At 43.1% G+C, this 25,008-nt stretch overlaps 1 protein-coding gene across 1 annotated transcript; it reads right to left on the minus strand.

The window, feature by feature from the left end:
• Nucleotides 1-730: 730 nt before the first annotated feature.
• LOC124139759 (neuroglian-like) lies at nt 731-24,645 on the minus strand. Its single transcript, XM_046507075.2, has 12 exons — nt 24,289-24,645; nt 19,934-20,042; nt 15,241-15,416; nt 13,536-13,721; nt 13,301-13,435; nt 11,767-11,863; nt 10,883-11,076; nt 9,260-9,406; nt 7,903-8,037; nt 6,674-7,030; nt 4,916-5,047; nt 731-2,915 (listed from the first exon to the last, which is right to left on the minus strand). Exons 1-12 carry the CDS (start codon nt 24,368-24,370, stop codon nt 2,842-2,844), a joined length of 1,824 nt encoding a protein of 607 aa, XP_046363031.1. The 5' UTR covers nt 24,371-24,645; the 3' UTR covers nt 731-2,841.
• Between the last annotated feature and the right edge of the window lie 363 nt (nt 24,646-25,008).

The raw sequence follows: 25,008 nt of genomic DNA on the forward strand, positions 1-25,008 counted from the left end.
ACAAATTTGATTACCACTGAATACAATCCCCATGCATCTCCAGCGAGTTTGTGTCTCAGTCTTAGAATACATTAGAATACATACAGATTATATATCATCTCAAAACTTTGACACTTTTATGCCAGGATTTTCAGAAGCAGTGACCTTTGCTGACACATTAACAACACCAGAGTTGCTGAGTTGGCCCCCAAATCCATGGTTTTAGAATCTCTATGTCTAAAGCTTCTACCAAACAACATGGTTGTTGATGTTTAATTGCCAAAACAGATTGAGGTACTTCACCTGGATTTGAGGGTTACATTTGAAATTCTATATTTTGGTTCATTAGGCATTTTAGGGGGATGGAAGGGTAGCCTAGTGGTTAAAGCGTTCACTCATCATGCTGAAAGCCTGGGTTTCGATTCCCCACATGGGTACAATGTGTGAAGCCCATGTCTGGTGTCCCCCGCCGTGATATTGCTGGAATATTGCTTAAAGTGGCATAAAACCAAACTCACTCACTCACTCACTCATTTTAGGCATGTCCTCAACCACCATATCATTCAGTTGCTGTGTGGTACGCAGTTCATCATTGTATCTGTTGATGAAAGTCACACAGAACAGAGTGTTGGTAGTGAGCTAAGTGTTCTGTCTCTTCCTTGCCTCCTGGTAACCCCCTGGTGAGTTTCAATACGGAAGTATTAGCTAGTGTGTAGTTTGCTTGCTGATAAATGTTTGTCACAAGGACCAGTAACATATCACAGTATTTTGGTTTATTTCAAATCTCAGGAATATACAACAAAATCAACTTCAAAATATATTACAAGATTTCAATGGAATGTTGCCGCTAGATTGAAACATGTTTGTACAATAAAATGAAAACCTAGTGTGAATATTATTATAGAATGTGATCATTGCATATTAACGACAAATACATAACAAAATGGAGATCCATATGACATTGTAAATATGTATATGTATACAAACATGAAAATGCTGCTCATTTAAAGAGGGACTAGTAAGATCAAATGGCAGCCCAGTGATGTTCCATTCAGGTTGGGCGGTCGGGTAGCCTAGTGGTTAAAGCGTTCGCTCGTCACGCCGAAGACCCGGGTTCGATTCCCGACATGGGTACAATGTGTGAAGCCCATTTCTGGTGTCCCCCGTCGTGATATTGCTGGAATATTGCTAAAACCATATTGTAAAACCATACTCACTCACTCACTCACTCCATTCAGGTTGTTGAACACCAGGTGTGTGTATATAGCAGGTAATCATTCCTCCATGCAATTACACAGAGATCAGATCTTAGTCTCACATTCTGAACTCATATTTTATTAGAAATGGGCACCAGCGTGGAACATAGTCCAATTTGGTAACTCAGCGTCAAAATAATTGATTTAATTCAATGTTTGACAAGAATACCTACATGTTCTACTGCCCTGAGAAGATCTAAGTTAGAATTTGGTCTTCGGGAACCCATGCTTGCCCTATAAGGCGACTATGCTTGTCATAAGAGACAACTAACGGATCGGGTGGTCAGGCTCACTGACTTGGTTGATGCATATCATTGTATCCAAATTGCGTTGATCATGACATCAATCACTGGATTGTCTGGTCCAGACTATTATTTACAGACCGCCATCATATAACTGGAATATTGCTGGAGTGCGGCGTTAAACAACAAACAAACCAGTTCTACTACATTGGAGATATGTACATTTTGGTGGGAGGCATGTTTCAAGGGAGTATGGACAAGGGTGTAGGTAAACAATAACAGGCCAAACATGTACCTAAAGCTTGTATGAGAGAGAATGATTGTTTGGCCCTAACAAATCAAATATGAGTTTTGCAGAATGTCCTTTTTATTAAAAAAAAGTGTTTTTGGTCTGATCATGAACAGATTTCAGTGTTTAGGTGGAATCGCTTACAAAACAAAGTGTATGGCGATATTAAACTCTCAGGTGGTAAATCTTGAAAATCTGAAACCATTATTATAAAATCCTTGGTATTCCATCAGCTTATGAGATGCTGCATGCCCCATGAAAAATGTATTCTTTTTGGGTAAAGCAATAAAAGATGTGAAGAACAAATACTTTTTGTGGCCTTCCCCAGAGGAGCCATGATACAGCATACAGTGCAACATGTAGTTACAGTTGGTGTGCATTAGAGGGCAGATTCACTAAGCTATTCACACATACATCAGACTTTACCCTATTACCGTGAGAATCCAGCGTACAAGATATTTACCAAAGGGATACAGGTCTATCATCTGTGTCACTTTGGCAGATCTCCCACATTAAACCAACACTGTGACTTGACAGAAATACTGTTCATAGATGTAGATAAAAAATAACAAACTACAAATGCATAAATGAATACTTCATCCTCATCATATTCATCAACCTCCTCCTCCTCCTCCTCCTCCTCATCATCATCATCATCGCTGTCATCCACAACAATGGTGAACCAGTATGAAAAAAAAACTGACTTCAGTATCTTGGTTTTCAAGGGAATTACCAAGAATTTTTTTCTGTCATTTGTGTGCTACAGCTCGCATACAATAATAATTTTACAATTATAAACAATAGCTAGATAGTTCTCTTCATTTGTGTAAGCTGTCTCACATGGTCCTCAGGCTGACAGAAAACTATGGTTGTGGGTTCGAATCCCAGATTCCCCCTGATCATGTTTCTACTGCTGCAGGACAAAGTGGTACTTCTTGAGACACAGTTCAGGATTTCCTCCCATATCAAGCTGGCACTGTGCGATTTAACTGAAATACTGGCCCACTGGTCGTTAAACTACAGGTTACTACACTCAATCACTCTGGAAAAAATCACTCACTCACTCACTCACTCTTCAGAGAGTCTGGAAATAATCATTCTCCAGATCTCGCATAGGGTCCAACTTGTTCTTCAGTTCCTTCTTTTCCACTGAAACACAGACGGAAATATGTGTCAAAACACCTTGCAAATCTCTGTGGGGGGACTCTTAGCCATATTCCAGCCATATGACGGCGGTCTGTAAATAATCGAGTCTGGACCAGACAGTCCAGTGATAGACATTATGAACATCGATCCACGCAGTTGGGATACGATAACATGCATCAACCAAGTCAGCGAGCCTGACCACCCGATCCCGTTCGTCGCATTTTACGGCAAGCATGGGTTGCTGAAGGCTATTCTAACCCGGATCTTCACAGGCCAATCAGTGAAGTATCACAAGGCTTCAATAAGTGAAGTAGCACCAGCTCCTTATGTTATTTCAGTATGACAGGTAAACACATTTATGTGGTGTCCGTGAGATTCTCACCCAAATGCACACTTTCTTACGATCTTACTATCTGTGATTGAATACTTACACAGGTAAATATGTTTTGGGTAGATTTGGTGGAACAAAGATTTGGGTATCTGTGAATGTATATTGTAAACGCGCTTTGGGTACCTGTGAATAAATACTTACACAGATAACGGGCTTTGGGTACCTGTGAATATATACTTACACAGATAACGCGCTTTGGGTATCTGTGAATGAATACTTACATAGATAAACGCGCTTTGGGTACCAGTGAATGAATACTTACATAGATAAACGCGCTTTGGGTATCTGTGAATGAATACTTACATAGATAAACGCGCTTTGGGTATCTGTGAATGAATACTTACATAGATAAACGCGCTTTGGGTATCTGAGAATGAATACTTACATAGATAAACGCGCTTTGGGTATCTGTGAATGAATACTTACATAGATAAACGCGCTTTGGATATCTGTGAATGAATACTTACATAGATAACGCGCTTTTGGTATCTGTGAATGAATACTTACATAGATAAACGCGCTGTGGGTATCTGTGAATGAATACTTACATAGATAAACGCGCTTTGGGTATCTGTGAATGAATACTTACATAGATAAACGCGCTTTGGGTATCTGTGAATGAATACTTACATAGATAAACGCGCTTTGGGTATCTGTGCATGAATACTTACATAGATAAACGCGCTTTGGGTATCTGTGAATGAATACTTACATAGATAAACACGCTTTGGGTATCTGTGAATGAATACTTACATAGATAAACGCGCTTTGGGTATCTGTGAATGAATACTTACATAGATAAACACGCTTTGGGTATCTGTGAATGAATACTTACATAGATAAACGCGCTTTGGGTATCTGTGAATGAATACTTACATAGATAAACGCGCTTTGGGTATCTGTGAATGAATACTTACATAGATAAACGCGCTTTTGGTATCTGTGAATGAATACTTACATAGATAAACGCGCTTTGGGTATCTGTGAATGAATACTTACATAGATAAACGCGCTTTGGGTACCTGTGAATAAATACTTACACAGATAACGGGCTTTGGGTACCTGTGAATATATACTTACACAGATAACGGGCTTTGGGTATCTGTGAATGAATACTTACATAGATAAACGCGCTTTGGGTATCTGTGAATGAATACTTACATAGATAAACGCGCTTTGGGTACCAGTGAATGAATACTTACATAGATAAACGCGCTTTGGGTATCTGTGAATGAATACTTACATAGATAAACGCGCTTTGGGTACCTGTGAATAAATACTTACACAGATAAACGCGCTTTGGGTACCTGTGAATAAATACTTACATAGATAAACGCGCTTTGGGTATCTGTGAATGAATACTTACATAGATAAACACGCTTTGGGTACCAGTGAATGAATACTTACATAGATAAACGCGCTTTGGGTATCTGTGAATGAATACTTACATAGATAAACGCGCTTTGGGTATCTGTGAATAAATACTTACATAGATAAACGCGCTTTGGGTATCTGTGAATGAATACTTACATAGATAAACACGCTTTGGGTACCAGTGAATGAATACTTACATAGATAAACGCGCTTTGGGTATCTGTGAATGAATACTTACATAGATAAACGCGCTTTGGGTATCTGTGACGGAGAACAAAGACGATAAGGACGATGCTCCCCACCACAAGCAGCAGCCCCAACACCACCGCCAACACCCACCACATGCTCGTAGAGGCAGCCTCTATGATGCCTGCAATGGAACAACGTGTAGTGTATCATATAGCAAGCGTTGAAGCCGCGTTAAACAATAACTAGCTGCTCAAATACACCCGCCATAGACCGAGTGGGAAGGAACCACATGTGACAGTTTCTCGGGGAGGGTCATAAAAAATGATACTGATTATAAAGTGGACATCTTTTTATAAAATGTAAAGTGCTTTTGCCTTTTTTTCGGGGAGGGTAAAAAAAGATACATGATCATAGGGAGCGTTATTAAAAAAATATGACAAGCATTATTGAAGGATAATTATTTTAGTATGTTAGTGCATCAAAGAGAAATTGACACCCTTATTTGATCACTAAATTGCTAATATTCCCGACCAGAAATCAATTGAAGTTATGTTATAATATACAGTGATTTCACGTAAATGCACAGTACAGGATAAGAAGGTTGCATTTCTGTTAAACCTACGGCGATCTTATATTCACACCTATATGCCCCTATTACGGACTGGAATGTGACATCTCAGATAAAGTGGATGGTTGTCTCATGTCAACACTAAGAGTGAGTGAGTGAGTTGGGTTTAACCAAAGACGTATATAGAATGTATATACGTCCGTGGTTTAACGCTCTAACACTCTTACGCCGCTTTTAACAGTATTACAGTTATATCGCGGCCTGTCAGCTTAATATGGGAGGAAAGCCCGAAGTGATGCAGGTCTCAGACGTTTACCACTTCGGTGAAACCAACGAGCACGGTGCTGACAAACCTAGAAACATAATCGGGATTCGAACCCACAATCATAGGTTTCTTGCGTGCCCAAGGGACGCAACTCTGCACAGCGAATCGCGACGCCTTAGACGACTAGGCCCCCCGGCCCCCGTCAAGGCTATAGCGGATATTAGAGCAATGTTATAACATAAGGTGATCTCGGACTGACTTGAACAGCTTGCTGACAGCATACGGTGATTTGCCTTGTAAACCTACTGCCACTTTTGCCTATTGTATTGTTGTAGGTATCTTGCTATCGCAGTGTAACCTTGCGCCAGGTACTACATGGATTCTTTTAATATGCATCTAATGTTGATTTTTGACTGGTTAAAAGTCAGATTCTTTTCTACCATGAAAATTACATGACGTAAATCGAACCTGCAACTTCACATATCATGTTTTGTATTGTAACCCACTGTTTTCCCACTGAGCAACCGGGGCAGGTGATGATAGGGTGTTCAATCTTACATGTCATGTCTTCAGTTGTGTGCATGCTTCACATGGTTTTTCTCTCGCCCGCTGTCATCGATTTCGTTTTATACTACGAGTGTTGTATTGCTTCACTCTAAGATATCCCTATGTTTTCTTATTCTTTCTGGTATTTCTTGCATTTTGACGGTTTATAAGTTAGTTGAAATAGTTTTCCACTGTTCTGTTCATTTCCCGAGCCCAAGGTTTTATATTTTTAACTAAACCCGCGGAGTCGTGTTTTAACTACAATACACCACACTATAATATCCTGGGCGATGTTGTATCCACAAAGCGAGGTTAGGGCTATGTCGATCGTAACTCCCATTCTTTAACACTGACTTACGACAGTCGTAGGGCTGAGATCGCCTATGGTAAGAGTTCTAAACGACACTGTCACACACGTATATACATACCTTCCGTGACTGGCTGCACCTCTGTTGTGGAGGGGTCTGTGGTGGGCGGCATCCTCATCACGTCGACACTGACGACCACATGCTGCACGTCGTGGCTGATCACACACGCGTATAGCCCCAACACAGTGTCCAGGTCCATGGGGTTGAGGTCCGTAGTGTTGATGGTGATGCTGCTGTGTGTGTCGTTGCTACGCAGTGAAATACCAGGACGAGATTGTCTTATGTCTTTGCTGTTGAGCGTCCAGCGGAACGCCAGCGTCCGACTGGGGTCAGTGACGGCGGAGACAGACAACGTCTTCACATCTCCATGTACCACTCGGACAACCGGAGACGGGCGGGACCCTATTGTGATTGGCGCTGGAAGGTTCCAAGAGAGTGAGTGAGTGAGTTGAAAGGGTTTTGCGCCGCTTTTAGCACTATTCCAGCAATATCAGGACGGGGAACACCAGAAATGGGCCTCACACTTTGAACCCATGTGGGCAATCGAACCAGCGTCTTTGGCGAGCGAACGCTTTAACGACGAGCCCCCCATCACAAAGAGGAATGGTAGTTGTATGCATAATCATAAACACCTATACACGCCATGCACTGAGTCACACGATTGTTGTAGATTATCCTGATTGGAACATCCTCGATTAAGTAGCATTATATCTCCTTTCTATTATGCTATATACCCTGGTCCCATTCGCCACGATGACTTAGTTTCGGAAGTGGCATCACCTCATACATCGTTCATGCCTCTAACTTAGCACAAAATTTCTTTCGACCATGAGAGTAATTTCATTGGATGGTTATTTTTAGTGTTGTACCGTTCGATTCGTGCTCAAAACGAACACATGCTATAACGAATAGGTCCGTGGTATTAAAGATAATAGTATAAAATACAAAGGATAATCGAGGTCGTGTTTGGACGTTCTGTTTGTTTGTTTGTTTGTTGTTTAACGCTGCACTCAGCAATATGCCAATCATATCACGGTGGTTTGTAAGTACTCTGGTGGTATTGGGTTTCAGTTTTATTTCGGGAATCAGTTTAATGTGGGGAAAAGACCAGTGAGAATCTAGGACTCGACACCAAGATCAGTGGATCCTGGCCCGGCCAAGGGACGCAAAACTACACAGAGATTGCACAGCCTCAGACGACTTGAACATCCGCCCCACCTCCCTCTGATTGAAGAATAATGTATTCACACTATATACCAGAGAGCAAGGGATGACATTAGTGCACCTACTTAGAATATTCAGATATGCGTCCTTAAAGATGCTTCCAAACTCGTTCTGTACCAGACACTGCACGTTCATGATGTCCATATCACGTGACACGTGAAGCAACCGGAACTTGGTGAAATTGATGATCCTCTTGTCGTCTAGAAAAAAACAACAATAACAGCAACCTCGCAGCAACATGTAACCATCAAGAGTAGCCTACTAAATGATATCCACTGTAACGGTCGAGTAAGTGAGTATGATGAGTTCAACACCGCTTTTAACAGTACTGCAGTTATATCAGCTTAATGTGGGAGGAAAGCCCGAAGTTATGCAGTCCACTGTAACGAATAGAATGAACACATCGCTTTTAGGCGTAGAATGGAGCGTAACACATCGCTATTAGGCGTAGAAATAAACGTAACACGTCGCTATTAGGCGTAGAATTAAACGTAACACGTCGCTATGAGGCGTAGAGTGAAACGTGACACATCGCTATAACGGGTAGAGTGAAACATGACACATCGCTATAATGCGTAGTGTGAGTGACTGAGTGAGTTAATGCTTTACGTCACATCAGCAATATTTCATCCATATCGTGACGACTATAACGCGTAGAGTGAAACATGACACATCGCTATAATGCGTAGTGTGAGTGACTGAGTGAGTTAATGCTTTACGTCACATCAGCAATATTTCATCCATATCGTGACGACTATAACGCGTAGAGTGAAACATGACACATCGCTATAATGCGTAGTGTGAGTGACTGAGTGAGTTAATGCTTTACGTCACATCGGCAATATTTCAGCCATATCGTGACGACTATAACGCGTAGAGTGAGAGTTAACTTTAAGGTTTGATTGATTTGTTTGTTGTTTAACGCCGCACTCAGCAATACTCCAGCTATATGACGGCGGTCTGGACCAGACAATCCAGTGATTGAAATCATGAACATCTACCCACGCAATTGGAATAAGATGACACGCATCAACCAAGTCAGCGAGCTTGACCACCCGATCCCTTTAGTCACCTCTTATGACAAGCATGGGTTGCTGAAGACCAACTCTAACCTGGATCTTCAGGAGGGTATCATGATTTTGAGTAAAATATGGCGATAATATGGTGATATGACATATCTATCTATCATGATATCTAACGGGGCGGTCGGGTAGCCTCGTGGTTAAAGCGTTAGCTCGTCACGCCGAAGACCCGGGTTCGATTCCCGACATGGGTACAATGTGTGAAGCCCATTTCTGGTGTCCCCCGCCGTGATATTGCTGGAATATTGCTAAAAGCGGCGTAAAACCAAACTCACTTACTCACTCATGATATCTAACATGTATAAGACATAAAGACATGAAGGTGTCAGAAATGTCGTACTGTGGGGAAGCTGTTCGCCGTTCTGGTACCATATAGGAGGAGAAGGTGTGTTCTCCCTGTCTGCGCCTTTCGATATACAGTCGAACGTGACGTTGCTTCCCTCCACGACTGTCTGCGACAACGGGGGCTCCACCCACATCGGTCGGGCTGAAAACCACACATTACAGTTATTAAGAAATTATATATGCATGATAATGTCTGTAACCTTGTTTGACAATGTATGTAACCGTGTATGACAATGTACGTAATACGTATGACAATGTATGTGACCATGTAACACAGTGTATGTAACCACGTATGACACTGTTTGTGGCCATGTATGACAATGTATGTCACGATGTATAACAATGTATGTAATATGTATGACAATGTATGTAACCGTGTATGACAATGTATGTTACCTTGTATGACAATGCATGTAACATGTATGACAATGTATGTTGCCATGTATGACAATGTTTGTGGCCATGTTTGACAATGTATGTCACCTTGTATAACAATGTATGGAACATGTATTACAATGTATGTAACCTTGTATGACAATGCATGTAACCGTGTATGACAATGTATGTAACATGTATGACAATGTATGTAACATGTATGACAATAAATCGACTATGTATGACAATGTATGTGACCATGTATGACAATGTATGTAACCGTGTATGATAATGCAAGTTACTGTGTATGACAATGTATGTAACCTTGTATAACAATGTATGTAACGTATGACAATGTGTGTAACCGTGTATGACAATGTATGTAACATGTATGACGCTGTATGTAAACGTGTATGACAGTGTATGTTGCCATGTATGACAATAAGAGTTACCATGTATGACAATGTATGTAACATGTATGACAATGTATGTAACCGTGTATGACAATGTATGTAGCCTTGTAGCACAATGTACATGTATGTAACGATGTATAACAATGTATGTTACCATGTATGACAGTGTATGTAACGATGTATAACAATGTATGTTACCATGTATGACAGTGTATGTAACGATGTATAACAATGTATGTTACCATGTATGACAGTGAATGTAACGATGTATAACAATGTTTGTGACCATGTATGACAGTGTATGTAACGATGTAAAACAATGTATGTTACCATTTATGACAATGATTGTTTATTGTAAGACAATGTCTGTAACCATGTGAGACAAGGTATGTTCATTGTATGACAATGTATGTAACCGTGTATGACAATGCATTGTACCATGTATGACAATGTCTGTTACCATGTGAGACAAGGTATGTTCATTGTATGACAATGTATGTAACCGTGTATGACAATGCATGTAACCGTGTATGACAATGTCTGTGACCATGTATGACAGTGTATGTAACGATGTATAACAATGTATGTTACCATTTATGACAATGATTGTTTATTGTAAGACAATGTCTGTAACCATGTGAGACAAGGTATGTTCATTGTATGACAATGTATGTAACCGTGTATGACAATGCATTGTACCATGTATGACAATGTCTGTTACCATGTATGACAACGTGTGTAACCATGTATGCCAATTTATGTAGCCTTGTATAACAATGTATGTAACCGTGTATGACAATGCATGTAACCGTGTATGACAATCAACGTACAGGTGACGTTGAGGAAGTTGATCTCCTTAAGTTTCCCTTGTGAGTTAGAGGCTTCACAGGTGTACTCCCCTTCGTCGTAGTCGGTGACGTTAAGAATCTTAACACGTCGCCCATGGTACTGGATTTTGAAGCGGGCGTTGTCGGGGAGTATAACCTTGTTGTACTTGTCAAACCAGTTGATTTCCGGAACAGGTCTGCCAGGAAGAAAATATTTACTTTGCAACGAGTAGTGTCAGAGCCTGTGTTGTAGAACATGTCTATCACTCCTGAATATCATGTGACCATGGCAGGTATTGATTCTAGTTCATGAAATACTTGTTTACATATCCAGGCGATTATCTTGGCATGGACTCTATACTTCGCTTGTATGGATTTCCTGCTTAGAAGTAAGGCGTACTTATATATAAAACGTCTACACCAGAGAACAATCAGTCACGATTATCAGCCGAATCCAATTCAACTGGGCGCAAGGACAAAATAGAGGTGAAAATTCTCGTGAAGATCCGGAAGAAATAGGTCTTCAGCAACCCATGCTTGCTATAAAAGGCGACTATGCTTGTCGTAAGAGGCGACTAACGGGATCGGGTGGTCAGGCTCGCTGACTTGGTTGATGCATGTCATCGTATCCCAGTTGCGTGGATCAATGCGCATGATGTCAATCACTGGATTATCTAGTCTAGACTCGATTATGTACAGACCGCCGTCATATAGCTGGAATATTGCTGAGTGCGGCGTTAAACACAAAACAAACAAACAAACAAACCAGGTGTTCACGAAAAGGGTAAGCATGTCCTGTGTTCAAACTGCTCGAATCAAACCATCATTGGACCAGACAGCGAGTCGTAACATGTTAACCTTGAGATGTTCTAGCTACATTATCTTACTTTCCACCGAAGAAACATTCCAGGGTGACGCTCTTGCCAATAAATCCTTTTTTCGGTCCGCTTTTGTATAGAAGGCGAGGTTTACTGTCATCGGTATCTGGGACAAAAGGGAAATACAGATGTAACTACACGTAGCAGAGCCTCGTTAAAAGGTCGACATAGAGGCCCGGTGAGTGAGTGAGTTAAAGGTTCACATCGCATTGACAATATTGCAGCCATATAGTAATGACACGATAATGATACATACATTCAGAATATATAACATCTGTCGACAAAGGACAGTAAAACAACTAGATTATCAAAGAACTGTATCTATAACGAGTATGTAAGCGTAAAAAGATATGACGATACATAAAGTAAAAGAGGCCAAACCCTTTCCATATTCATAAGAAATCGCGATTGTACGATTCCGACTATTAGTACATCATGAGCATGTGCTTATGAATCACTATCAAATAGTAACGATGCCAGTTATTCGTGAAAAGGTGAGAGTATCCTGCCACACCGGTAGCACCCATCACAAACACATGCAAAGTCAATTGTCGACTGAAAAAAACACGGGAACATACGGTACAAGTCACAATAAGGAATTGCATCGGGCATAATTTGTGTCACTGATGCGTCAAATTTGGAAATGTCCTCCACATGTCTGCCATAAAACTTTTTGAAAGCTACACTGCGGCCTTGAATGTTGTAACCTTGATCAAACAACTTTTAGGCAAGAATCGTATGACGCTGTTTAAATATACTACTCAAAAGAAGTTGAGGATCACCCGATTCTTTCATATTGGCAAAGTTAATCTGTCATGGCATGAGAGATTAACTATTGTAATATGAACGAATCAGGTGATCCTTAACTTCTTTTGAGTAGTATACAATACAAGACAGGCTATTCATTTGTAGATCATCAGTAACCAAAGTAAAGCCACTATACACGGTACCATGGGGTACCATTTTTTTTTTTTAAAAACAAACATTATACAGCACACGCCTTGCTCTCTGAAAACAGAAGTCGTCCAAACTAAGTGATACGGGCCGACTTTTAGAGATTTCCACATAAGTATGTCCTTGATGATTATTGAACAATTACTTTAAGGCAAGGGGCGGCCAGGTAGCCTAGTGGTTAAAGCGTTCGCTCGTCACGCCGAAGACCCGGGTTCGATTCCCGACATGGGTACAATGTGTGAAGCCCATTTCTGGTGTCCCATTGCTGGAATATTGCTAAAAGCGGCGTAAAACCAAACTCACTCACTCACTCACCCACTCACTCACTCACTCACTTTAAGGCAGACAAATCTGGAATGAGTGAATATAAAAGGTCAACGTCAGAGAATAAATAATCCCGATTATCCGCCGAAACACATTGGGCCTAAAAGGCAAAATAGCTGTGGAAGTTTAGAAATCACTAAAAATCAGTGATAACTCCAGATGTTCCCACAAAAAGGTAAGCATGTCCTTCCCTAACGGTAAACACGTATTTATTGCCTGACGCAAGATATATGACCACCTTCGACGTGAGGTTTGGATGCCGTACCTGATCCAGGAGCGACTGTGAGGTCGACCTTGCTGCCGAGGTAGATGTTGTTTGCCTGAGCGTTGTGGACGCCGCACGCATACAGCTTGGCTGGAATGTCGTCATCCACCTCCACGTACGCAAAATGTAGTGTTCCTAGAATACAAGGACACCATATAGACACCACACACCCAACTGTAAAACTGTCGCACGTTGTAGCAACAGCGTCTAAAGACTTAGAAGTCAATTCCTTTACCTCTCTCGTCCACGCCATGTCGCTTGGTAGGGCTGAAGCTGACTTGTTTGTCCTTGGCATCTGTGAGGTACCAGGCGAACGTGCCCGTAGGGACAGATTCAGGGGGATTCAAACACTCCATGGAAGCACTCTCCCCTGCAACCTTTGTCATCGACCGGGCATTGACGTCATCAAACCTTTCCCCACCTGGAAACCAAGGTACAACCTGAATCATCGTCGCATGTAACCATGTATGACAGTGTACACAGTGTAACTATGTAGACACTATGTAGACACTACTATATATCATCCTATATACATGTCAGACCAACTATATATCATCCTATATACATGTCAGACACACCTATATGTCATCCTATATACATCTCAGACCAACTATATGTCATCCTATATACATGTCAGACAATCTATATATCATCCTATATACATGTCAGACCATCTATATATCATCCTATATACATGTCAGACCATCTACATATCATCCTATATACATGTCAGACCATCTATATATCATCCTATATACATGTCAGACCAACTATATGTCATCCTATACACATGTCAGACCATCTATATGTCATCCTATATACATGTCAGACCAACTATATGTCATCCTATATACATGTCAGACCAACTATATATCATCCTATATACATGTCAGACCATCTATATGTCATCCTATAGACATGTCAGACCAACTATATATCATCCTATATACATGTCAGACCAACTATATGTCGTCCTATATACATGTCAGACCAACTATATGTCATCCTATATACATGTTAGACCATCTATATGTTATCCTATAGACATGTCAGACCATCTATATGTGATCCTATACACATGTCAGACACACCTATATATCATCCTATATACACATCAGACACATCTATATGTGATCCTATATACATGTCACACACACCTATATATCATCCTATATACACATCAGACACATCTATATGTGATCCTATATACATGTCACACACACCTATATATCATCCTATATACACATCAGACACATCTATATGTGATCCTATATACATGTCACACACACCTATATATCATCCTATATACACATCAGACACATCTATATGTGATCCTATATACATGTCACACACACCTTTATATCATCCTATATACACATTAGACACATCTATATATGATCCTATATACATGTCACACACACCTATATATCATCCTATATACACATCAGACACATCTATATGTGATCCTATATACATGTCACACACACCTTTATATCATCCTATATAAACGTCAGACACAACACATGGGTACAATGTGTGAAATTCATGTCTGGTGTTTTCCGCTGTGATATTGCTGGAACATTTAAAAAACTCACACACACACTCTTACACAAGACACAAGATATGCACACAATCTTCGTGATTGACTAACTATTGTGTGGTTATTATGCGTGATTGACTTACTGATTGCGTGTATTATGCGTGATTAACTTACTGATTGTGTATATATTTTGCGTGATTGACTTACTGATTGCGTGCAGTATGCGTGTATGACTTATTGATTGTGTATATATTTTGCGTGATTGACTTACTGATTGCGTGCAGTATGCGTGTATGACTTATTGATTGTGTATATATTATGCGTGATTGACTTACTGATTGTGTATAGTATATGCGTTATTGACTCACTGATTGTGTGTATTACATGCGTGATTACTTACTTATCATTGACATGTGTATCTCCTGTGACAGCGCCGTGCCCCACGTGTTGGTTGCTAGGCATCTGTACCTCCCCTGCTCACGTATCGTGGCGCTCTCCACCCACAGAAAGCCGGTGGTGGCGTTAAAATTGATGTAATCGGACGTGATGTTTGCACCATCTTTCTGCCAGGTGTACCTGTGACAACACACGTAGCATTGGGGTGAAAGGAGATGTTTCCTGAAAATAATACCGACTTGTAACTAAGATCGATCTGGACCAATGTCCACTACCAACACTGCAGGTTGTGGAGGATATGGTATCATCATATTTTAGACGTCCAGCTCAGCCCTCTACTTCTACCTCGTGTCGCCCTCCCCTCCTTTCTCTCTCGCTCTCTCTGTATCCCCATCCCTCTCTCTCCCACTCTCTTCCTCCCTCCGCTCCCTCTCTCTAACTCCCTCCCCATCTCACTCCCGTCTCTCTCTCTCTCTTCCTTTACCTCTCTTTCTCACTTCCTCTCCCCCTCCCTCCCGTCTCTCTGACCTTTGTCTGTCTCTCTTTCTTTCTCTCTCCCATCTCCCTTTCTCCCTCCGACACCCCCTCTCTCTTCCTCCTCTCTCTCCCTCTCTCTTCCTTCCCCTCTCTCTTTCTCCCTCCCATCTCTCTATCTCACTCACTCCCCTCACTCACCCTTCCGTCTCTCTCTCTCCCGTCTCTCTCTCTCTCTCTTTCTCTCTCTGTCTCTCTCTCTCACACACACAAACACACATACATTGTGCACCTGGAATATACTAGCTATTAAACTACTCAGGTTGTGGAGCTCCAGTGTGCACCTGGAGTATACTAGCTATACCTACCTAACCCCTCCCTCCCCTCTATAGCTATATACCTACTCAGGTTGTGGAGTTCAAGTGTGCACCTGGAGTACACTAGCTATACCTACCTAACCCCTCCCTCCCCTCTATAGCTATATACCTACTCAGGTTGTGGAGTTCCAGTGTGCACCTGGAGTACACTAGCTATATACCTACCTGACCCCTCCCTCCCCTCTATAGCTATTAAACTACTCAGGTTGTGGAGCTCCAGTGTGCACCTGGAGTACACTAGCTATATACCTACTCAGGTTGTGGAGCTCCAGTGTGCACCTGGAGTAAACTAGCTATATACCTACTCAGGTTGTGGAGCTCCAGTGTGCACCTGGAGTACACTAGCTATATACCTACCTGACCCCTCCCTCCCCTCTATAGCTATTAAACTACTCAGGTTGTGGAGCTCCAGTGTGCACCTGGAGTATACTAGCTATGTACCTACTCAGGTTGTGGAGTTCCAGTGTGCACCTGGAGTATACTAGCTATGTACCTACTCAGGTTGTGGAGTTCCAGTGTGCACCTGGAGTACACTAGCTATATACCTACTCAGGTTGTGGAGTTCCAGTGTGCACCTGGAGTATACTAGCTATATACCTACTCAGGTTGTGGAGCTCCAGTGTGCACCTGGAGTATACTAGCTATACCTACCTAACCCCTCCCTCCCCTCTATAGCTATATACCTACTCAGGTTGTGGAGTTCCAGTGTGCACCTGGAGTACACTAGCTATATACCTACTCAGGTTGTGGAGTTCCAGTGTGCACCTGGAGTACACTAGCTATATACCTACCTGACCCCTCCCTCCCCTCTATAGCTATATACCTACTCAGGTTGTGGAGTTCCAGTGTGCACCTGGAGTACACTAGCTATATACCTACTCAGGTTGTGGAGTTCCAGTGTGCACCTGGAGTACACTAGCTATATACCTACCTGACCCCTCCCTCCCCTCTATAGCTATTAAACTACTCAGGTTGTGGAGCTCCAGTGTGCACCTGGAGTACACTAGCTATATACCTACTCAGGTTGTGGAGCTCCAGTGTGCACCTGGAGTAAACTAGCTATATACCTACTCAGGTTGTGGAGCTCCAGTGTGCACCTGGAGTATACTAGCTATATACCTACCTGACCCCTCCCTCCCCTCTATAGCTATTAAACTACTCAGGTTGTGGAGCTCCAGTGAGCACCTGGAGTACACTAGCTATATACCTACTCAGGTTGTGGAGTTCCAGTGTGCACCTGGAGTATACTAGCTATATACCTACCTGACCCCTCCCTCCCCTCTATAGCTATTAAACTACTCAGGTTGTGGAGCTCCAGTGTGCACCTGGAGTATACTAGCTATTAAACTACTCAGGTTGTGGAGCTCCAGTGTGCACCTGGAGTACACTAGCTATATACCTACTCAGGTTGTGGAGTTCCAGTGTGCACCTGGAGTATACTAGCTATATACCTACCTGACCCCTCCCTCCCCTCTATAGCTATTAAACTACTCAGGTTGTGGAGCTGCAGTGTGCACCTGGAGTACACTAGCTATATACCAACTCAGGTTGTGGAGCTCCAGTGTGCACCTGGAGTACACTAGCTATATACCTACTCAGGTTGTGGAGTTCCAGTGTGCACCTGGAGTATACTAGCTATATACCTACCTGACCCCTCCCTCCCCTCTATAGCTATTAAACTACTCAGGTTGTGGAGCTCCAGTGAGCACCTGGAGTACACTAGCTATATACCTACTCAGGTTGTGGATTTCCAGTGTGCACCTGGAGTATACTAGCTATATACCTACCTGACCCCTCCCTCCCCTCTATAGCTATTAAACTACTCAGGTTGTGGAGCTCCAGTGTGCACCTGGAGTACACTAGCTATATACCTACTCAGGTTGTGGAGCTCCAGTGTGCACCTGGAGTACACTAGCTATATACCTACTCAGGTTGTGGAGTTCCAGTGTGCACCTGGAGTATACTAGCTATATACCTACTCAGGTTGTGGAGTTCCAGTGTGCACCTGGAGTATACTAGCTATATACCTACCTGACCCCTCCCTCCCCTCTATAGCTATTAAACTACTCAGGTTGTGGAACTCCAGTGTGCACCTGGAGTACACTAGCTATATACCTACTCAGGTTTTGGAGTTCCAGTGTGCACCTGGAGTATACTAGCTATTAAACTACTCAGGTTGTGGAGCTCCAGTGTGCACCTGGAGTATACTAGCTATTAAACTACTCAGGTTGTGGAGCTCCAGTGTGCACCTGGAGTACACTAGCTATATACCTACTCAGGTTGTGGAGTTCCAGTGTGCACCTGGAGTATACTAGCTATATACCTACCTGACCCCTCCCTCCCCTCTATAGCTATTAAACTACTCAGGTTGTGGAGCTGCAGTGTGCACCTGGAGTACACTAGCTATATACCTACTCAGGTTGTGGAGCTCCAGTGTGCACCTGGAGTACACTAGCTATATACCTACTCAGGTTGTGGAGTTCCAGTGTGCACCTGGAGTATACTAGCTATATACCTACTCAGGTTGTGGAGTTCCAGTGTGCACCTGGAGTATACTAGGTATATACCTACCTGACCCCTCCCTCCCCTCTATAGCTATTAAACTACTCAGGTTGTGGAGCTCCAGTGAGCACCTGGAGTACACTAGCTATATACCTACTCAGGTTGTGGATTTCCAGTGTGCACATGGAGTATACTAGCTATATACCTACCTGACCCCTCCCTCCCCTCTATAGCTATTAAACTACTCAGGTTGTGGAGCTCCAGTGTGCACCTGGAGTACACTAGCTATATACCTACTCAGGTTGTGGAGCTCCAGTGTGCACCTGGAGTATACTAGCTATATACCTACTCAGGTTGTGGAGTTCCAGTGTGCACCTGGAGTATACTAGCTATATACCTACTCAGGTTGTGGAGTTCCAGTGTGCACCTGGCGTATACTAGGTATATACCTACCTGACCCCTCCCTCCCCTCTATAGCTATTAAACTACTCAGGTTGTGGAGCTCCAGTGTGCACCTGGAGTACACTAGCTATATACCTACTCAGGTTGTGGAGCTCCAGTGTGCACCTGGAGTACACTAGCTATATACCTACTCAGGTTGTGGAGCTCCAGTGTGCACCTGGAGTATACTAGCTATATACCTACTCAGGTTGTGGAGTTCCAGTGTGCACCTGGAGTATACTAGGTATATACCTACCTGACCCCTCCCTCCCCTCTATAGCTATTAAACTACTCAGGTTGTGGAGCTCCAGTGAGCACCTGGAGTACACTAGCTATATACCTACTCAGGTTGTGGAGTTCCAGTGTGCACCTGGAGTATACTAGCTATATACCTACCTGACCCCTCCCTCCCCTCTATAGCTATATACCTACTCAGGTTGTGGAGCTCCAGTGTGCACCTGGAGTATACTAGCTATATACCTACTCAGGTTGTGGAGCTCCAGTGTGCACCTGGAGTACACTAGCTATATACCTACTCAGGTTGTGGAGTTCCAGTGTGCACCTGGAGTATACTAGCTATATATCTACTCAGGTTGTGGAGCTCCAGTGTGCACCTGGAGTACACTAGCTATATACCTACCTGACCCCTCCCTCCCCTCTATAGCTATTAAACTACTCAGGTTGTGGAGTTCCAGTGTGCACCTGGAGTATACTAGCTATATATCTACTCAGGTTGTGGAGTTCCAGTGTGCACCTGGAGTATACTAGCTATATACCTACCTGACCCCTCCCTCCCCTCTATAGCTATTAAACTACTCAGGTTGTGGAGTTCCAGTGTGCACCTGGAGTATACTAGCTATATACCTACCTGACCCCTCCCTCCCCTCCAAGCTATATACCTACTCAGGTTGCGGGGTTCCAGTCGCATTACAGGACACTGTGAAGTTTACGCCTTTGTTGAAGTACTGTGTCCGGGCGAACAGAGGAGCGTGCACGCTCGGGGGAGCTCGGACTGAAATCATAATGTCATATTTACTTCATAGTATAAATTCATAGCTGCACTGAACAGCAGTGTATATTGTCTGATGACTACTCTGTGAATGTGTGTGTGTGTGTGTGTGTGTGCGTGTAGGTGTGTGTGTGTGCGTGAGTGCGTGGGTGCGTGCGTGGAATCTGCCCCCGGAGCCACAATACAATGGCGGCGGTGTAGCGAGGAACGCAGGAAACATCCACACACATATACATATCCGTGAACATGTGGTGACGCACTCTGCTATCAGCCGGTTTTCTCACATCTGGTTTGGTCAGTGATATAAAAACTGACAATGGAAGTTCCCATGTATTGTGTCAGTGTAATCTAATATTAGGTGAAGCAAACCGCCCATATAGCAGTCTATAGCCGATCGATCTGTTACCTATAGGATCTATACGTTTGTGGTTGCATACACATCAATAACGTGAGGGGTTACTTCAGCTCATTCTGCCTACATCTCAGTCTGTCTGTGTACAGCTCATTCTGCCTACATCTCAGGCTGTCTGTGTAGAGCTCATTCTCCTACATCTCAGTCTGTGTACACCTCATTCTGCCTACATCTCAGTCTGTGTACAGCTCATTCTGCCTACATCTCAGTCTGTGTAGAGCTCATTCTCCTACATCTCAGTCTGTGTAGAGCTCATTCTCCTACATCTCAGTCTGTGTACACCTCATTCTCCTACATCTCAGTCTGTGTACAGCTCATTCTGCCTACATCTCAGTCTGTGTAGAGCTCATTCTCCTACATCTCAGTCTGTGTACACCTCATTCTGCCTACATCTCAGTCTGTGTACAGCTCATTCTGCCTACATCTCAGTCTGTGTACACCTCATTCTCCTACATCTCAGTCTGTGTACACCTCATTCTGCCTACATGTCAGTCTATGTACAGCTCATTCTGCCTACATCTCCGTCTGTCTGTGTACACCTCATTCTGCCTACATCTAAGTCTGTCTGTGTACACCCCATTCTGCCTACATCTCAGTCTGTCTGTGTACACCTCATTCTGCCTACATCTCAGTCTGTCTGTGTACAGCTCATTCTGCCTACATCTCAGTCTGTCTGTGTACACCTCAGTCTGCCTACATCTCAGTCTATGTACAGCTCATTCTGCCTACATCTCAGTCTGTCTATGTACACCTCATTCTGGCTAGATCTCAGTCTGTCTGTGTACGGCTCATTCTGCCTACATCTCAGTCTGTGTACAGCTCATTCTGCCTACATCTCAGTCTGTCTGTGTACACCTCATTCTGCCTACATCTCAGTCTGTCTGTGTACAGCTCATTCTGCCTACATCTCAGTCTATGTACAGCTCATTCAACCTACATCTCAGTCTGTCAGTGTACACCTTATTCTGCCTACATCTTAGTCTGTCTGTGTACACCTCATTCTGCCTACATTTCAGTCTATGTACACCTCATTCTGCCTACATCTCAGTCTGTCTATGTACACCTCATTCTGCCTACATCTCATTCTGTCTATGTACACTCCATTCTGCCTACATCTCAGTCTGTCTGTGTACACCTCATTCTGCCTACATCTCAGTCTGTCTGTGTACACCTCATTCTGCCTACATCTCAGTCTGTGTACACCTCAATCTGCCTACATCTCAGTCTATGTAGAGCTCATTCTGCCTACATCTCAGTCTGTCTGCCTACATCTCAGTATGTCTGTGTAAAGCTCATTCTGCCTACATCTCAGTCTGTCTGTGTACAGCTCATTCTGCCTACATCTCAGTATGTCTGTGTAAAGCTCATTCTGCCTACATCTCAGTCTGTCTGTGTACACCTCATTCTGCATACATCTCAGTCTGTCTGTGTACACCTCATTCTGCCTACATCTCAGTCTATGTACAGCTCATTCTGCCTACATCTCAGTCTGTCTGTGTACACCCCATTCTGCCTACATCTCAGCCTGTCTTTGTACAGCTCATTCTGCCTACATCTTAGTCTGTCTGTGTACAGCTCATTCTGCCTACATCTCAGTCTGTCTTTGTACAGCTCATTCTGCCTACATCTCAGTCTGTCTGTGTACAGCTCATTCTGCCTACATCTCAGTCTGTCTGTGTACACCTCATTCTGCCTACATCTCAGTCTGTCTGTGTACAGTTTTTTCTGCCTACATCTCAGTATATCTGTGTACAGCTCATTCTGTCTACATCTCAGTATGTCTGTGTACAGCTCGTTCTGCCTACATCTCAGTCTGTCTGTGTACAGTTTTTTCTGCCTACATCTCAGTATATCTGTGTACAGCTCATTCTGTCTACATCTCAGTATGTCTGTGTACAGCTCGTTCTGCCTACATCTCAGTCTGTCTGTGTACAGCTCATTCTGACTACATCTTAGTCTGTCTGTGTACAGCTCGTTCTGACTACATCTTAGTCTGTCTGTGTACAGTTCTTTCTGCCTACATCTCAGTATGTCTGTGTACAGCTCATTCTGCCTACATCTCAGTATGTCTGTGTACAGCTCATTCTGACTATATCTTAGTCTGTCTGTGTACAGCTTGTTCTGACTACATCTTAGTCTATGTACAGCTCATTCTGCCTACATCTCAGTCTGTCTGTGTACACCTCATTCTGCCTACATCTCAGTATGTCTTTGTACAGCTCATTCTGCCTACATCTCAGTCTATGTACCTTTGCCAACGCGGGTTTAGCAGTGTCGGCCAGGGTTTTGAATGAGTGAGTGAGTATGGTTTTACGTTGCTTTTAGCAATATTACAGCAATATCACGGCGGGGGACACCAGAAATGGGCTTCGCACATTGTACCCATGTCGGGAATCGAACCCGGGTCTTCGGCGTGACGAGCGAACCTCTAGGCTACCCGACCGCCCCCAGGGTTTTAAAATCCAACACAAGCACTTTAGATGTAGTCTGACAACGTTAGAGACATTTTACGTGATGGTGACTTTTGTAACTCTGTTTGCTAGTCTATACGTCATGTTGAATTTTCTTGCCGTTTTACATGTACATTACAATGTACTGTGGCAGCTTCGTCCGGCAATAAAACAGTTAACTCCTCATATTAATTCTTCCTCTTACATCAAGCTGGCACATAATGATACAAGCGGCGTTAAACACAACTCACTCACTCATACTAATGTAGATTAACATCTATTCTCTGAAATGAAAATAGTTTACAGAAAGTTGGTTTGTAGTTGGTAAATTATCGCAATAAGTTTAAAATCTCATTTTCAGAAACGGCATGTATGACAGACTAATATTAAAGCATAAGGCTATATCTTTGGTGTTTCATGTCAGGTTCTGTCCTGGTATCCTAGATTAACACTGGTTAACTCTGGTTCAGTTAATCCTAATTAACCCAAGTTGCCAGAATTATGATAACCTCAGTTGACGAAGCTCAGTCAAGTCTTAATAATCAACGCACGTCCATATTTCGCATTCCCCGACCAAGTCGCCTCTGCTCCGTCCTTCAGGAAATACAGGGCTTGTCATAGTGTGGCTTTGATCCCTGCTAATAATATGATAGGATTACTGTATCTCTGGTTGACGTTGGGTTCACTTGACGATCATAAAGTCTTCTGCTCTTTAATACAGTTAAATCAGTACTACTCTTTTCATCATAAAAACACATCTCTATGTTGCCCGAGGAGAACTCTCGCATCCTCGACCTATTCTTTCTTTCTTTCTTTCTTGCGATGCGACGCGACGCGACGCGATGCGATGCGATGCGATGCGATGCGATGCGATGCGATGTTGTTTCGGCCCTAGGCCCACCTTATACGACTCGGTAATGTGCTTAAATAATCTCTGGATCACTTTATACAGTTGATATTTGTTCTAGCGTGTATTCTGAGACGACACATTCCATTCTTAGTAGAGTACTTATTTAAAAAGTATAGATAAAACAGGTTTTGATCTTTATATTATATAACAGCATTTTTCTGTACAAAGTGCAATTCATAAAGTTGACCTGGGTATCCATGACTCTGGATATACAGTGTACTAGGTTTAGAGCATTAGACTAAAATCACCTACAAAAAAGACCTGCATAGGCAAAAGAAAGTTTACACTTGAAAATTGGCTTTAACCAAACAATTACAAACGTTATCACAATGTTCCTAGGCTGAAAACAGTCGCGGAAACATTGCAAACTTGAGTGCCAAAACACAACTATGATACCCGTATGATACCGGGGATGGGTACTTTCTTTTGCCCTGTAGGTTACATTTGACGATATTTATTTCACTAGATTATACTTACCATCGGACTGGGCTCGGCTTGAGGTATACCAACAGCACAGAATCAACACTATCGTCGACAGTTTCGTCTTCAACATATTCATCTCCAGTAAATAAGTACAGCAGTGTCTCTTATTCCGGTCTTAAATTTTCTGTCACCAACTCCGTGAATATTCACAGTCTTGTAGTCCGTTAACAGGTCCGGGTGCAGCTATTCCGTCCGCAGGCGTATTGTGAGTGCTGCTACTGCTGATGCTACTGGCCGCGTCAGTAGGCGTGCATGAACATCGCTGGGACGGGATGACGACCAGGATGTAGAAGACAAGAGTATGATGGCGCAGACTCGTCCACTCCCTGCAGGCTTCTCATGGCATGCCTCACACACATCAGGCGGAACTGCGCTCTTCCGACACAGAGTCGGGGGAGGGGAGCTAGCGTCCATCTTATGGCCTTTGGGGGGAGTAGGGAGCTAGCGTCCATCTAATGGCCATTGGGGGAAGGAGGGGAGCTAGCGTCCATCTCATGGCCATTTGGGGAGGGAGAGGGATAGGGTCCATCTCATGGCCATTGGGGGAGGGAGGGGAGCTAGCGTCCATCTCATGGCCATTTGGGGAGGGAGGAGGATAGGGTCCATCTCATGGCCATTGGGGGAGGGGGAGAGATAGGGTCCATCTCATGGCCATTGGGGGAGGGAGGGGAGCTAGCGTCCATCTCATGGTCATTGGGGGGGGGGGGGGGGGGG

The sequence above is a fragment of the Haliotis rufescens genome, unplaced genomic scaffold (assembly GCF_023055435.1).
Source record: "Haliotis rufescens isolate VD_foot unplaced genomic scaffold, xgHalRufe1.0.p SCAF_1, whole genome shotgun sequence".
NCBI classification, from domain to species: Eukaryota; Metazoa; Mollusca; class Gastropoda; order Lepetellida; family Haliotidae; genus Haliotis; species Haliotis rufescens.

Excerpts from the sequence above, each read along its gene's own strand:
- LOC124139759 (XM_046507075.2), bottom strand. The coding sequence starts at position 24,370 with ATGAATATGTTGAAGACGAAACTGTCGACGATAGTGTTGATTCTGTGC. Across the intron at positions 11,864-13,300 it reads CACAGTCGCTCCTGGATCAG|ATACCGATGACAGTAAACCT; the intron begins GTACGGCATCCA and ends CTTTTGTCCCAG. Across the intron at positions 7,031-7,902 it reads CGCATATCTGAATATTCTAA|CGCCAATCACAATAGGGTCC; the intron begins GTAGGTGCACTA and ends GGAACCTTCCAG.